Below are 14,843 nucleotides of genomic sequence, written 5' to 3' on the forward strand. Positions count from 1 at the left end.
GGATGTCCATCTTGCTGACGACAAGTACTTGATAAAGAAAGTGTTGCTGACTCTTAAGGAGAATCACAGGTTCTCCTGATCAAGACAGAAAATTTAAAGTTTATGGTGTAATTTTAAAGAAAATATCCATTTCCTATTCGACTGTTTCACCATTAAAGCATGACCCTGTCCCAGTGCAGTTTTGTACAGTGTGGCTTATTGATGGCTACACCTCACAATAGAAGCTTCTGGCTTAAATTCCCAACCAGCAACCAACTATTTTGTGCTTCTGTTGTGCCTGCCTTTTGAATTCTTAGCTCTTTAGTTAGCTTACTGCATGTTTTCTACTTACCAGAGGTACTAGCAAGTCTACTCTCGTAGCTTGGATATATAAGGGGTGCATTTGCTGATGAAATGCTTGATTAGGACAACTGTTTTTCTATGTCAGTTTTCTCTAGAATAAACTTCAGCAATTTCTGAACTGCAGTTTATACTTGTAATTAAGGAAATATGCTAATGTGCTCCAAATATGGGTTGTGGACTGAAAATATTGTGTTTCATACATGATACTTTCAGTATCCCTGGAAGCTAGAAAGCATTCAAGCATTTGTTAGAGGTGCAAATAACAGACATATTTGTTGATTCACATACCAGTTTTTGGCTAGCTTTGTATCTTGGTGTACTCCTATACAACATCTTCCTTAGGAAAACTCATATCAAGATTGATTTTTAGTCCATTATTTGGTCTAAATTAAATGTTTTTCTTGGTTGTCATTAGTAGAGTACAGTTCCAGTCCCTCTTTCACCCATATTTTTGTTTGTAACAAAGAGTTACCCAAAGTTCTTAAAGTTCTAGAACGAAAATATATGAGACCAATTTAATTGGTTTCTGATTACTTTAGCTAGTTGTCGCAGTGTAGCATATCAAAACAAAGCATCAATGGTACATATGAAAATTCAGGTACTCAGACACCACAGTATTGGAATCTATAGATGTGGGAGGGGGCTGAGATGGGAGAGCAGGTAATAAAGCAGCTAATATACGTAATTGTCAATTCATACACCTAAGATCTCTGGTAAATCTTGGCTGTTCTGGATTCCCACTACTCTTAGTGGTAAATATCTGATACACCGCTACCTTGATACAACGCGACCCGATATAACACGAATTCGGATATAACGCGGTAAAGCAGCGCTCCGGAGGGGCGGGGCTGCGCACTCCAGTGGATCAAAGCAAGTTCAATATAACACTGTTTCACCCATAATGCGGTAAGATTTTTTTGGCTCCCGAGGACAGCGTTATATCGAGGTAGAGGTGTATTAGATTTAAGCATGTATGCAAAAGAAGATCTGTTCAAGAGTGTTGGCTATTTTATTGTAAAATGTTTAGCTATTCCTCTCTTCCATTATTACTGGTGATACTGCTGAATGTAGTCATTATAGTGGGTCAGTTCTGAAGCATAGCTTTAATTTAATTCTTCTTACACTTATTGCAATGAAAATGAATTTGTAGATCACATAGGCTCTTGTCATTATAACCAGCAAAGAATTTTAGAGGAACAGGTTGAAACACAAACAAAAATCCATCAGAGCTGTGAAGAGGAAAAACAGTAGTTTTTATTTCTGTGTAATCATGGATTCCTGAATTTGTTGTTTATGCACAACTATATTAGCATAGCCTTCCTGCTTCTCTAAAAGACCATCTGGCACTGTCTTCAGTCTCCCACATTTAAAATCTTGAGAATTTATATATGTATTTGTATAGAATATAGCATGTTCTGTACATGGTGGATATAGATGCAACCATTGTCTGACAGGAATCCTATGCAATGTTAAACAAATATGAGCTGCTGGTGGCAAAGGAAGAGATGGAGAAGGTGGACACCCTGCGCTATATCTGGGAGAAGCTTCTGGTCCGGGCAAATGAAGTGCAGAATGAGCTAGTAGCTTTGCAGCCCAACTTCAGGGGAGAATTAATTAGCACTGTGGAGATATTCACTGAAGATTGTCATCAGTACTATGCAGACTACGACAAGGTATTAATCTGTGGAGTGTTTCAAAAGAAAGAAACTTTAAAAAAAAAAAAACAGCTTGGAAGTTCTCTGTGTGACCCTTGTAAACTCTGTGGTGTTCAACTTCATTGCAGAGGGTGCTGTGATCATGGAACACGAGAGTCAGTTCACTTTTTTTTCTGGAGCATGTGGTAGGGGTCATGATTTTTCAGCAAGGGAAGCTGGGGGCAAATGGGGATGATAGTTCAATGTTTTGGAGGCCAAGCTTATTGAAGGGGGGAGGGGGGAGGGATAGCTCAGTGGTTTGAGCATTGGCCTGCTAAACCCAGGGTTGTGAGTTCAATCCTTGAGGGGGCCACTTAGGGTTGTGGGGTAAAATCAGTATTTGGTCCTGCTAGAGAAGACAGGAGACTGGACTCAATGACCTTTCAGTTCTATGAGATAGGTATATCTCCATATAATCTATATATATTTTTTATTATTAATGCTTGTACTCCAGTTAGTGCAAGGTTTGTCTGGCATGTAGGAGGGTGGAAGCTTCTTGCACCCTCCCAAATTCATTGTTGCAAAGAAGACAGGCAGAGTCAGTCTCCAGTAAACCAGCTCACTAGTATCTGTTTTCTCACAGTAGAAGGGTATAGCGATGTGTACTTCTTAAAGGTCCTTCCCAATTCATTAAGTATGAAAAGTACTTGAATCCCCTTCTGTCACCCTTAGTCGTGTCAAGCACCTTTCCCTATGAATGGGCGTGCTGATCTCTCTGGTACTACTAGATATGAGTCAGGGTGGCAAAACTCAGTAGTAAAAACTATTAATGAAATTAACACTTGAACAGACAGTGAAATCATATGTGCCAGATGTTTTATTTTTAAAATTGGTGAACAGCATCTTTAACTTTCTTCTTCCAGAATGGACCAATGGCGGTTGGTCTTGAGCCTCAGGAAGCCAGTGACAGGCTTATCATGTTCCAGGTATTCATTCCCAATTCAAAGACTTAATAAAAATGTCATGTAAGTAGCAAAAACATTTCAGTAAGTCAGAATTTAGCAGAATACTTAAATAAATTCTACAAGGCTATATAGCCTCATGCAATGGCCATAGTCCACTTAATTTTGCCTACTGGTATGAAAGTTTGTTGAAAATATTTTGACATTAGCTAGCAAGGAATAATAAACAATTGAATAGCAAAAAATGGGTAACGTGCATCGTACATACAGAATTTGTATAATAAAACATAATTACTAAGTGCAGGTGTCCTGATTGAAGTCTAATTGTGCTGAGCATACACTTTGATATATCTGCATCTTTGGTCTCACTTCTTTATGTTCACTCCACCACCACCAGGCTTTTGCCAAATCTTGCCACTTCTTTATATTATGGAGCCCTCCCGCAAACATATGTACTCTTCACTACCCCTTCTGATAAAATGCTTCCACATGCCTTGATTAGTTTCCACTCTCATTATAGCAGTTGCTTTATTTGGCCTCTGCTTCCCATTTTACTCCCTCAAGTACAGCCAGAGTTCACAGGCAAAATGTGGTCTGCATTGTTAGGAAGGAAAAGCTGCGACTTCCCTATTCAAATCCCTCACTTGAGGATTTGCACTTCATACCCGAACCCTAGCTTTCAAGGCCCTGCAAACCTCACCTATGCCTTTATTTCTGCTCTTGCGTATCATAACCAACCTTTCTCACTCTGTGCCACCAAAGATAACAATCCGACTGCTTTCTTCAATTCACCCCTGTGTTCCAGAAACAACCTTCTAACCTACCATGTAGGCTACCACTTACTTCTTCCATGAGGACTTCAAACACAGGTTCTACTTAGTGTCCCATTTTTATTTAAACATAACTTTCTAACCATCCTTTGCATCTCCCTGTGTCTCTTGTCTGCCTTTTTAGATGATAGATGCTTGTGAGCAGGGGCTGTGTTTTCTTTTGTAGAGCTCTGAGCATAATACTAGCATTTGCATCTATATATTTTTATTAGAACCGATTTGACAGCCTCTATCGAAAATATATTACCTACACTGGTGGGGAAGAACTTTTTGGTTTGCCTGTTACCCAGTATCCTCAGCTACTTGAGATAAAGACGCAGCTGACCCTGCTACAGAAACTTTACAGCCTGTACAACAATGTTATTGACACGGTCAATGGCTACTACGATATCCTCTGGTCAGAAGTTAACATTGCGAAAATAAATAATGAACTTCTGGAGTTTCAGAACAGGTAAGGAAGTGTTGAAGTGTGTACAGATTAAGCTGGGTGTTTTTACTTGTTGAATAATGGTATGGATTGCCTTTCACTCACTATACTTAGATAAGCATGTTCTTGCTCTTTAAAATTTAATTGAAATCTTCCACTCTTCTCTCTTTACTATCTTCACCAAAGAAGGAGTAGTTTACCAATTGAGAGTTAAAGGATTCTTGTTCCTTGGGAGTTTTTTCCAAGTAACAAATAATTTCCTTGTGTCTAGAGGGCAAATTTGGAATTGATAATTACTTTTCTCTAGTTGAAAGATGGTTACATTTTTCTGAAATACAAATGAAATAATTTAAATTAACTTTCCACTGCAAAGAACCCCTTCAGTAACCTACTGGGTTGCTGCTGTGTAACCCAACACTTTTCCTATCTAACAGGAGCTGACATACGTGTACAGAATTGAAGCTCTTGTCAAACAGGGAATTGAGTGAGTTTAAGAATCAAACCTGATTATTCTGCACATCTAGACAGAATACTGCCACTAAGTTTCCCCATAATCAGTAGTATTGGTCAAAAGTTTGGGAAAGGAGAATGTTTGAGAAAATTTAAATTCTTTGCCATTTTTGAAATTTGGCAAATGTTGTTTGAAAAATAAAAATAACTTAAAATGAATTCCAGAGTTGTATGTGGTGAAGAAATATTACTGGGATAATAGTTGTTATAATGTAGTAAAGTGGCTCATAGATGGAGTAACAGACAGTTAAAATGTTCTTTGTAAGGGTAGTACGATTGTTCAGCTGAACTCCTTAGAACAGGTGTGTAGTCTTCCCTGATCTGCAGCCAGTGAAATAGGCTGATGGGGAAAAAACAGGTTCTCCTAAAGCACATGTATAATTACTAAATTCAGAGAACTTAAATTAAACTCTACTTTAACTTCAGAAATATGTTGTGCCATTGCTATTGCCTTGTTCCCTTAGCTAATTCAGTAACATAAAGGAATATCTGAAATGCTTTAAAAAAGTTAACTGATTGTATATATGCAGGTGTCGCAAACTTCCTCGTGCTTTAAAGGAATGGCCGGCATTTTTGGATCTAAAGAAGACAATTGATGATTTCAATGAGTGCTGCCCTTTGCTTGAGCTTATGTCAAATAAGGCCATGATGGCTCGGCACTGGAAGAGGATTACGGATCTCACTGAACACAGCTTTGAGGTGGAAAGCGAAACCTTCAAATTGAGGAATATCATGGAAGCACCTCTGCTGAAATATAAAGAGGAAATTGAGGTATTTGTTAGAGTGGCACCGAAATGAACAGTTAACACTTTTCAAGGCATTGTAATAGCCTTAGTGTGACATTTTTCATAGTAGTTAAATAGAAGGAATCCATACATCCTTCAGCAACTCTCACATACTCAAAACCACACTAAGGTATCCTTTCCAAATACTCACCCCATTCCTGAGGTTTCCCTTGAATTTCTTTTATGAAGTAACGAAGCCTTAACATTACTGAGCTGGCCATCCTGTCCCTACCACTAGTAGATATACTGTGGTGAAAGATGATCTTGAGAAACTGTAGGTAGGTAGATTTCTTTTGTATAGCCACTCAGCCTTTTGTATCCTTAAACTGGAGTTAAACAGCTGGTCTGGCTGCCAGGAATGAACAGAGTAGCTCTCTACCTTCTCATGTAACTCATCTGTAGAAGGATTGCAGTATCAAAGTTCCTGCCTTTTTCAGGAGTATTACTTTTAAGATGAATATGAATAAAGAGGTTTCCATTATTTTGCACGTGAAAAGTATCTTGGTAGTCTTTACACTTACCGATTTACGTTAACCATCTAGCCTAGCTAATGCTCATGGAGAGAGAGTAGAATGGGGATGCGTGAGGCTGAGCTGAAAGAGCTTCTCATATTAACTGGCTATTTATTTCCTAGGATATTTGCATCAGTGCGGTGAAGGAGAGAGACATTGAGCAGAAACTGAAACAGGTGATTGCTGAGTGGGACAACAAAACTTTCACCTTTGCCAACTTTAAAACTCGTGGTGAGCTGCTCTTGAGAGGAGACAGCACTTCAGAAACGATTGCTAGCATGGAGGATAGCTTGATGGTTCTGGGCTCTCTCTTGAGCAACAGGTAACAGCAGAGGGGATTCATTATTAGCAAAAGACATTGGCTTATTAGATAAAGTTGCCCCTTCCAACATAAAAGGAAAAATTAGAAAATAAATACAGAAATACCACTGGTATATTAATGCTAAACATTTCCCTATTAGTACAAATGAAGGCCCCATCCTGAAAGCTGGCCTAGGCAGGTGGTCAGCTTTGCCCCTGCAGAGTCATATTGATCTCGGTGGGGCTCCATGTAGGTATAAACACATATCCATGGTACAGGATCAGAACCTAAAGGCTTAACAATTCTTTTAATCTGTGCATGATCCCCTGACTTCCTGGGAACCTAATTGCATGGACTGAGGACCATATATGGTTCCAAGAACTTCTTATGTAAAATATCTGTACAGTTTACAGGACACAACTAATCCATGTTAAGTTTCATGTGTGGTTAGACTATAAAATGCTATCTCAATGATGTGTGTTAATTTTAAAATTTGAAAAGATAGGGTTCATTGTAGATCTTTGTATAAAGAGAATTGGCTGTTGTCCACTTCTAGAGGAACTTTTCTTTGGATGGAAAGCTTGTTTTCTTGCATGCCAGTCCGGATTTCTATATTTTGTGACAACTCAACAATATAATGCAAAAATGATGCAAGAGTCAGGGGAATCTTGGATGACTGGTTGCTAAGGACCTATCAATTAAGTGAGATTGTGGCTGGACGATGGTGGCAATCTTGGGGTTTCTGACACTTTTCAATCTGTAATGTAATTACAGATCACAGTAATTACAGATTACTTCCTTATCCACAGATAGCTGTATTAACTTTCATTATGTAAGCTGCTAGAGGGAAAAAAAATTACTAAAATAACTGTTGACCCTTCAATGTCCCTAGAGTAGTTTACATTGCCTATATTTATGTATCCAGGGCTTTTGAAAGATTCTGGATCAAGTCCTGCTTTCCTTACTCACTTTAACATTCCCATTGGAGTCCAGGGACTATTGATGAGCAGGAATTGACGCTGGAAAAAACTGTATATAGAAGACCTTAAGTCAGTGTAGCATATTATCATATGGGGGTGGGGGGTGAGTGCTGTCCAATTTACATAAGGCATGCATTTTCCCCACTTAGTATGTCATGTGCTTGATAAGGCCTAAATATGCTTTAAAAATCATAGTTTTCTTTTTTAATAGCAGCAACTTTATGCATTTTTTTTTAGGTACAACACCCCATTCAAGGCACAGATCCAAAAATGGGTACACTACCTTTCCAGCACAACAGACATAATTGAGAACTGGATGACAGTGCAGAACTTGTGGATTTATTTGGAGGCTGTTTTTGTGGGCGGAGACATTGCGAAGCAGCTTCCAAAGGTTTTTGAATAGCTACTTTCTTTTAACTCTACTTTCTAAATACACAGCTGGATTAGTTTAAAAAATGACTGAGGCATTTTCTATAACTGTAGGTTTCAGCATTCCTGCTTTGCCATCTTTCTACCCTCAGGCCTTTTTTTAATGTGGGCAGAGGGGTAAGGTTTTTGGAGAGAACAGCGTGTAAAGCTGAAATCCATTTTTGAAAAGTACTAGTACAGCCATGGGGTTGGGGTGCAGGGGGGTGGGGTGCAGGAGGGGTTCGAGGTGCAGGCTCCGGTTTGGCACCACTTACCTCAAGCAGCTCCAGGGTGGCAGCGGCGTGCAGTGGGGCTAAGGCAGACTCCCTGTCTGCCCTGGCTCTGCACCGCTCCCGGAAGTGACCAGCATGTCCAGCAGTGGCTACTGGGGGTGGGGTGGGGCAGGCAGTTCTGCCGTGCGCTGCCCTCCCTGTGGGTATCACCCCCAGGAGCTGAAGGGGGAGGTGCCTGCAGGCGAGGACAGCGCATGGAGCCCTCTGCCTCCCCACATCCCCCAGGAGCTGCAGGGACGTGGTGCTGGCTGCTGCCAGGAGTGCCATGGGGCTGGCAATCCCTGATGGGCTGGATCCGGCCCATGGGCCGTGGTTTGCCCTCCCCTGTCATAGACGCATAAGAGTGAAAGATGGAAAAGATATAATACATCTCACTGTCCTAGAAGTGAATACAGGATTTTGCTTCACCATACATATTACCTAATTTGTGAGTCACTTCAGCTAAAGTAATTTGAGCAATTGGGCAAGGTAAAATTGTTGAAGCTGGTGTTCTGGAGCTGTTGTATATTCCTTCCTCATGAGCTTCCACTTACCAACTGACATTCCCCTCAATCTTCTCCCCCTACTGTGCACAGGGGTTTTGAACTATGATGTGATAATCTTTACTCAGGATCTTAAAATGATTGATATTTGTACTGGTTTTGTTGAAATAAAGGCATACACACAACCAAATATTAACTTCTTTGAGAAACAAATTTTGGGCCTCACATCTGGTGCAGTTTACATTGACATGATTTGGGCCATTGATTATTAGCTTCCTCTCATCATAGATGTCTGCCATATCTTACTGTGGACAACTAGTAAAGTGATAGTTTATATGTATTAATATTGAAAAGAGTGCATGATTATCTGTCTATTGAAAGCAATATTTTTATTTACTTTTTTGCATCATCTTAAGTGTTACTATAATCAAAATTCACTTTTTGTTTGCACAACTTGCACCACATGTTGCATATTCAAGTTAATTCCAAGTGCAAATCCAATAATTAGAAGCACAGGCAATTCCACTTGAACAAACAATTTCATTGTTCTGATACAAAACAAATGTAACTTCAGCAGTTGCTTCATAAACTTCAGCACAGCAGATAATGCAGCCATTCATGAAGTCATGTAAAAACAGCAAATGATCAAATTATATATGTGTGTGTGTGTGTGTGTGTATATATATACTATTTTTAAATGATAGAGGATATACAACACATTATATATATATATATAATGTGTTGTATATCCTCTATCATTTAAAAATAGTATATTCTTAATGTGAAATCAGATTGGATAAAGAATCCATATATCATCTGAGCTTCTCACTGTTAATTTTGTGAGTGAAACTTATCTGAGATGTATTTGCCTATGAGATAGTCTAAGTCCCATTGTTGGGTACATACTAAAACTAGACTGACTATAACATGGAGTGTACAATCGAGAACATTACTGTACTGACAGGGAGGTAAACTAAATTAGATGACCCCGTAGGCTTTTTCATGTCTAGACTGTTACTTAGTTACTAATATTTGTTACAGGTGTCCACTCATCTTTCAAACTAAAAAGGGCATACAGTTCTGGTGGAAGTCGTCCTCTTCTAACATTTCTCCTAGTTTCTTTAATTTTAAAATTAACATTACTTTTTGGAAAGTAATACACATTTGGGGTACTCTGTTAAACATGATGGATCTAAATGCTGGCAACTGAGCAGTCCTGCTTCCTTCTGTGAGGAGGAAAGGGAAATGTTGGGTTCGGTGCCAGAGCCTTGAAAACTAAATGTCAAAGCTTTGACAGAGAATACTTAGCCGGTATTACACCTACCAAAGTTGACATTCTGTGGGGATAGTTGACAAAATCTGCGTGGTCTGGAGATTAGTTTTAGCAGCATTCATGAATTCAGAATTCATTCTATCTGAATTGAAGATCTCAGTTATGTAGATGACCTGCTTTCCCCTCCTTTCCCCATAGGAAGCCAAGCGTTTCTCTAACATAGATAAATCATGGGTGAAGATCTTGACGCGGGCCCATGAGATGCCAAATGTGGTCCAATGCTGTGTTGGAGATGAAACCATGGGGCAGCTTCTGCCACACTTGTTAGAACAGCTTGAAATTTGTCAAAAGTCACTTACAGGGTAAGACTGTTAATAGGGTACAACTCCAAGAAAATGGTGATAAGTAGCACAACCACAGGATTAGACAACAGAATGATTCCTTCAGTGCTTTTCTCTTGCATTGGGCCTGGGGGTGCAGGCTTATTTTCTGTGCATCCATGTAAGAAGAGGGTGCAAGTTAGTCCATAACTTAATTTTGAAGTAAAGGAAGCCTGATATGGAGTTCATTAGTAACAAATGCATCCAACTTCAGCAAGCTAGAACTGCACTCTTAAATTTTAATTACTATTCTGAGTGATCTGTAACCTCCACTGGCTTTTTGCAGTGAGATAATCTGTAATTCCAAATGGTAACATCAAAGCAGAATCTTAACCCATCGGGGCACAGTTGGTCTGAACTGCTATTATTACCACTAATGAAAACTGTATTAATGTGTTGTGTTGAGAAAACTTTGGTCTCCCATCACCAAAGGGATAAGATGAAGCTCACCTTATGAAGGCAGTGCTGAATAAATTACCACCATGAGGCTTGTTTTTTTTAAACTCAGGTACCTTGAGAAAAAACGACTTTCCTTTCCTCGGTTCTTCTTTGTGTCGGACCCTGCTCTCTTGGAGATACTTGGCCAGGCATCAGACTCTCACACTATACAGGCTCACCTGCTGAATGTCTTTGACAACATTAAAACTGTCAGGTTCCATGAAAAGGTGGGCACTGCTCTAATCTTGCCACACTTGTCTTGCAAATTGGCAAGCAATGCACAGTGTTTGTTAAATGCAAAGTTATACGGGTAAATGGTCCATGCACCAGATCCACAAAGAATCTTGAGTGCCCTAGTGCTGATTAGACTTTTTCCTCAGGGGACTTGGATTCCGAATCTTAGCTCACATAACAAATTAATTGTGTGTAGAGAGGATGGTAGTTCAGAAACTTGCACCTATATTTTGGCTTAGGAACATGACATCATGTTAGCGGTTTTAAACACTGACACATTCTTCACAGGAGATTAGACTTTTGAAAACACACATCTGTCATGCAAAAGAGAAACTTATGTTCTATTATAAAATTTCCCCTGCGTTTCCAATGAAAAAGAACTAGATTGCCACAAGTATGTGCCCTGTGTGTGTACATCATTTTTTTGGTTAGAAATAATTGTCTCCCTATCTAGAAAAACAACAAGGAGTCTGGTGGCACCTTAAAGACTAACAGATTTATTTGGGCATAAGCTTTCGTGAGTAAAAACCTCACTTCTTCGGATGCATCCCAAATAAATAAAAAGCTTATGCCCAAATAAATCTGTTAGTCTTTAAGGTGCCACCAGACTCCTTGTTGTTTTTGTAGATACAGACTAACACGGCTACCCCCTGATACTTGACTCCCTATCTAGGTTATCCCCACCCACGATATCATTTGCAAAACTTAAAACCAATCACTTTCCAGTTGACCTGTGAAGCCCAGGTGTTAGAGTTAGAAAACAGGCAAAACAAGAATGGCTGTCTTGTATTTTTTATGAAGACAGACCTGTAAAGGCCAAGTGTTTAATATCTGTGACAGTTAACTACTGGGATTTTAGGTTATTTCCCATCTCCTTCCTATTCCAAACAAAGCACACTTTTCCACTCAAGGTAAATAGTATCACAAGTTCACTAGTTACATTCTGGGGAGGTTTGTACTGGTATTGGCATGTTCCTAGAGCAGCCCTGGTAGTTATGGGAATACTGGGACTACACCTGTGGGGGTGTACAATGTAAGAAGTCTTTTTGCATTCTGATTTCACCCTTAGCAAATCTACTGTGGGTAGGGAAACAGTGAGAAACTGAGCCTTTAGGTTTTTGGTGGGGAGACTTACAAAAATGACTACAGATTTCACAAGCACAAATCCTATTACTTTGTGTACTGAAAACCTCAGAAGCTTTAAAAAAATCCCTCTTGTAGATTAAGTATAATCTTGAAGTTAAGGCATTGAATTAATACTCAGACACTGATTTGGCTTCTGACTCTGCAAGTGATTGTCTGTGTGACTTTGGACAAGTTCCTTAATCACTCAGTTCCTCAGCATCCCACTCTTGGTCTGTTTTTCAGTTTAAGACTTTAAGCGTAGTGAGTGCATCTGTATAGTGCCTAGATAATTGGGGTCTCTAGGCACTAACATGAAAATAAGAAGTAAAACTTAACAAGTGAGATCATCTTACAGCCTGTTATTCATTTGAAAGTTTGCTTCAGTTACTGCTAAAACACTGTTAAAGGAAACCCTGGTTCTGAATAAGCCCTACCAGGATCAGTAGTTATTAATTTGTTACTGTGGCTATTTTCTTTTGGCAGGTACAACCTGACCTGTTCAATAAATTACCAGGATTAAAAATAGTTAATTGTGTTGTGGAGATGTTGGAGAAATGACAAGCTCATAGCAATAATGTTCTGTATATTACAATGTATTTTTTGGTTTCAACTAGATATATGATCGCATTCTGTCAATTTGTTCTCGAGAGGGTGAGACAATTGACTTGGATAAACCTGTAATGGCTGAGGGTAATGTGGAAGTCTGGCTCAATTCTCTCTTAAAGGAATCCCAGTCCTCATTACATATTGTCATTCGCCAGGCAGCCATGGATATCCAGGAAACTGGATTCCAGTTGATTGAATTTCTTTCTTCTTTCCCAGCCCAGGTAAGCTTCTTAAAATGGGTGAAGAGCTAATAAATAAAGCTAATAAAATGATTTGTAAAGCCTTTTGAGATCTACTAATAAACAGCACTATAACAGTGCAAATATTTTAGTGGGATTAGGAGAAAATATGTTTGAGTGAACCTTGATTAAAAAAATATGTCATCCTCAGATGTGTGCAGCTCCTGTTGATTTTTCAAAAGGCATCACATTTGTACACCAAATAGATCTAGACTTGGGATATAAACTCACATTAGTTTTACTTCTCTGATGAAGGCATGAGTTACACCTTTTAATAAATAGTGAAGTATTTAATTTTATTGAGTAATTTATTAAGTATTAATAGAAAAGCATATTTATGTATGCTAACTGAAAAAACGTCACAGAGCATACTGTTTGTTTTTTCACAAGGTTGGGTTATTGGGGATCCAAATGATTTGGACAAGAGACTCAGAAGAGGCATTGACTAATGCCAGATATGATAAAAAAATAATGCAGAAGACAAACCAATCTTTCTTAGACCTGCTGAACACTCTGATAGACATGACAACCAAAGACCTCAGTCCAGTGGAGCGAATTAAATATGAGACACTAATCACTATCCACGTGCACCAGAGGGACATCTTTGATGATCTGGTAAGCGTTCAGTGTAGCCTTTTGTGTGCTGTCACAGTATTATATTAAAACATGGCTCTATGGCTGCTGAATATGCCCTTTAAAACACTAAAATGATATGCATGCCTACATCTAGTGGTTAATTTTCCATTTCATTCCTGTGATGTTTGGTGTTGGGATACTGTGAGGAAGCTTGCACTACTGCAGCCCAGGTTATAGTTGATCCATGGATAAATTAAGGGTTTTGTTACTTCACAGGCAGTAAAATAATTTGGAAACTATAAAAAACGAATCAGGCTACTAGACTTCAGGATTGTAAGAAAAAATATTGGCAGACAAAAATGACTTCTACTACTTGTTAGAAAAATAGGCCTTGCTTTTACAATTGCTGACGTGAGGGTTTAAGAGTTCATTTCCACTGATAAAATGTCAAGGTTGAGACAAGATTAAACATAGCTAATTTGCATTGATGGAAAGAGACCAAGATACAACTCCAGGTGTGTGTCAATTCAAGATCAATGCCTGTGGTGAATGGGTAACCCTGAGACAAATTTTTACCAAATGCTATATAAATTCTGCAAGTGTTCAATACATTTCTGATTGCAATTCTGTGGATTATCAACTGAGGTTCCAAGAATAAACTGAATGGAGCTAGCATAAAACTTCATAAAGGATGGGAAGAGGATGGAAACCGATGATGTCAAATTCACAACACTAAACCTAAAACAAAGGGCCGAAATCTCATTGACTAACACACTTACATCCACGTAGTCACTTCACACGGGCAGAACAGCCTAATGGAATGTGATGGTGGTGGGGGGGCTTAGTAACAATTACAGCTCAGGCCAAAAAGTATCCATTGACTTTATAATAAATGAAGAATTTTTTTTACTACGTGGTGCTTCTAGGCCAAATATCGTTGTGTGACGTTGTGCTCTCTTTCTTGGTGGGGATGGGGTAGCACAAGCAGGCAGTGGAATGATGACACAGGCACAAGCTAAGTAACACAGAACATGAAGAGAACAAAGGCAATTCCCCTCCTGATGCTTGCTCTCACAAAATCCTTCCACTTTTCCACAGGCAGGAAACATCTCATCCTCTGACCTTTCTTTCAGGGTTACTTCCCCTTAGGGAGGAAGCACACCCTTTAGGAATTGTCTGTGGATGTGCCACGCACAGATCCAGCCAACACAGTAACTCAGTTACAATAGTTTTCTCCCTTGCAATTCTGAGATGTATGCATATCTCTATAATATAGATAATAGTTCTGTAGAAATATTGGCTTATGTTGGTTGTAAGATTAATAAATTGCACCTCTCATCTGCTACATCCATGATACTCCAGAATGAGACAGGTATTTTAAAAGGAAAACAAAACTGCTTGTTCTGGAAAGAAACCTGGAGATTTTTTTTCAAACCTTGAGGAGGTCATAAGAGAACTTGCCAACTGTACATAAATTACCACCCAAGGGGTGCTCAGATTTTCAAA

At 39.1% G+C, this 14,843-nt stretch overlaps 1 protein-coding gene across 1 annotated transcript in view; it reads left to right on the top strand.

The window, feature by feature from the left end:
• Positions 1-14,843, top strand: part of DNAH5 (dynein axonemal heavy chain 5) — a 222,059-nt gene that overhangs the window by 77,182 nt on the left and 130,034 nt on the right. The window contains exons 25-34 of the mRNA XM_054019813.1: positions 1,797-2,015; positions 2,900-2,962; positions 3,981-4,219; positions 5,236-5,476; positions 6,125-6,324; positions 7,521-7,674; positions 9,938-10,101; positions 10,628-10,784; positions 12,531-12,743; positions 13,152-13,376. Coding sequence (XP_053875788.1) covers positions 1,797-2,015; positions 2,900-2,962; positions 3,981-4,219; positions 5,236-5,476; positions 6,125-6,324; positions 7,521-7,674; positions 9,938-10,101; positions 10,628-10,784; positions 12,531-12,743; positions 13,152-13,376 — 1,875 coding nt within the window. The remainder of the gene's footprint in view (positions 1-1,796; positions 2,016-2,899; positions 2,963-3,980; positions 4,220-5,235; positions 5,477-6,124; positions 6,325-7,520; positions 7,675-9,937; positions 10,102-10,627; positions 10,785-12,530; positions 12,744-13,151; positions 13,377-14,843) is intronic.

The sequence above is a fragment of the Malaclemys terrapin genome, chromosome 2 (genome assembly GCF_027887155.1).
Source record: "Malaclemys terrapin pileata isolate rMalTer1 chromosome 2, rMalTer1.hap1, whole genome shotgun sequence".
Taxonomy (NCBI): domain Eukaryota; kingdom Metazoa; phylum Chordata; order Testudines; family Emydidae; genus Malaclemys; species Malaclemys terrapin.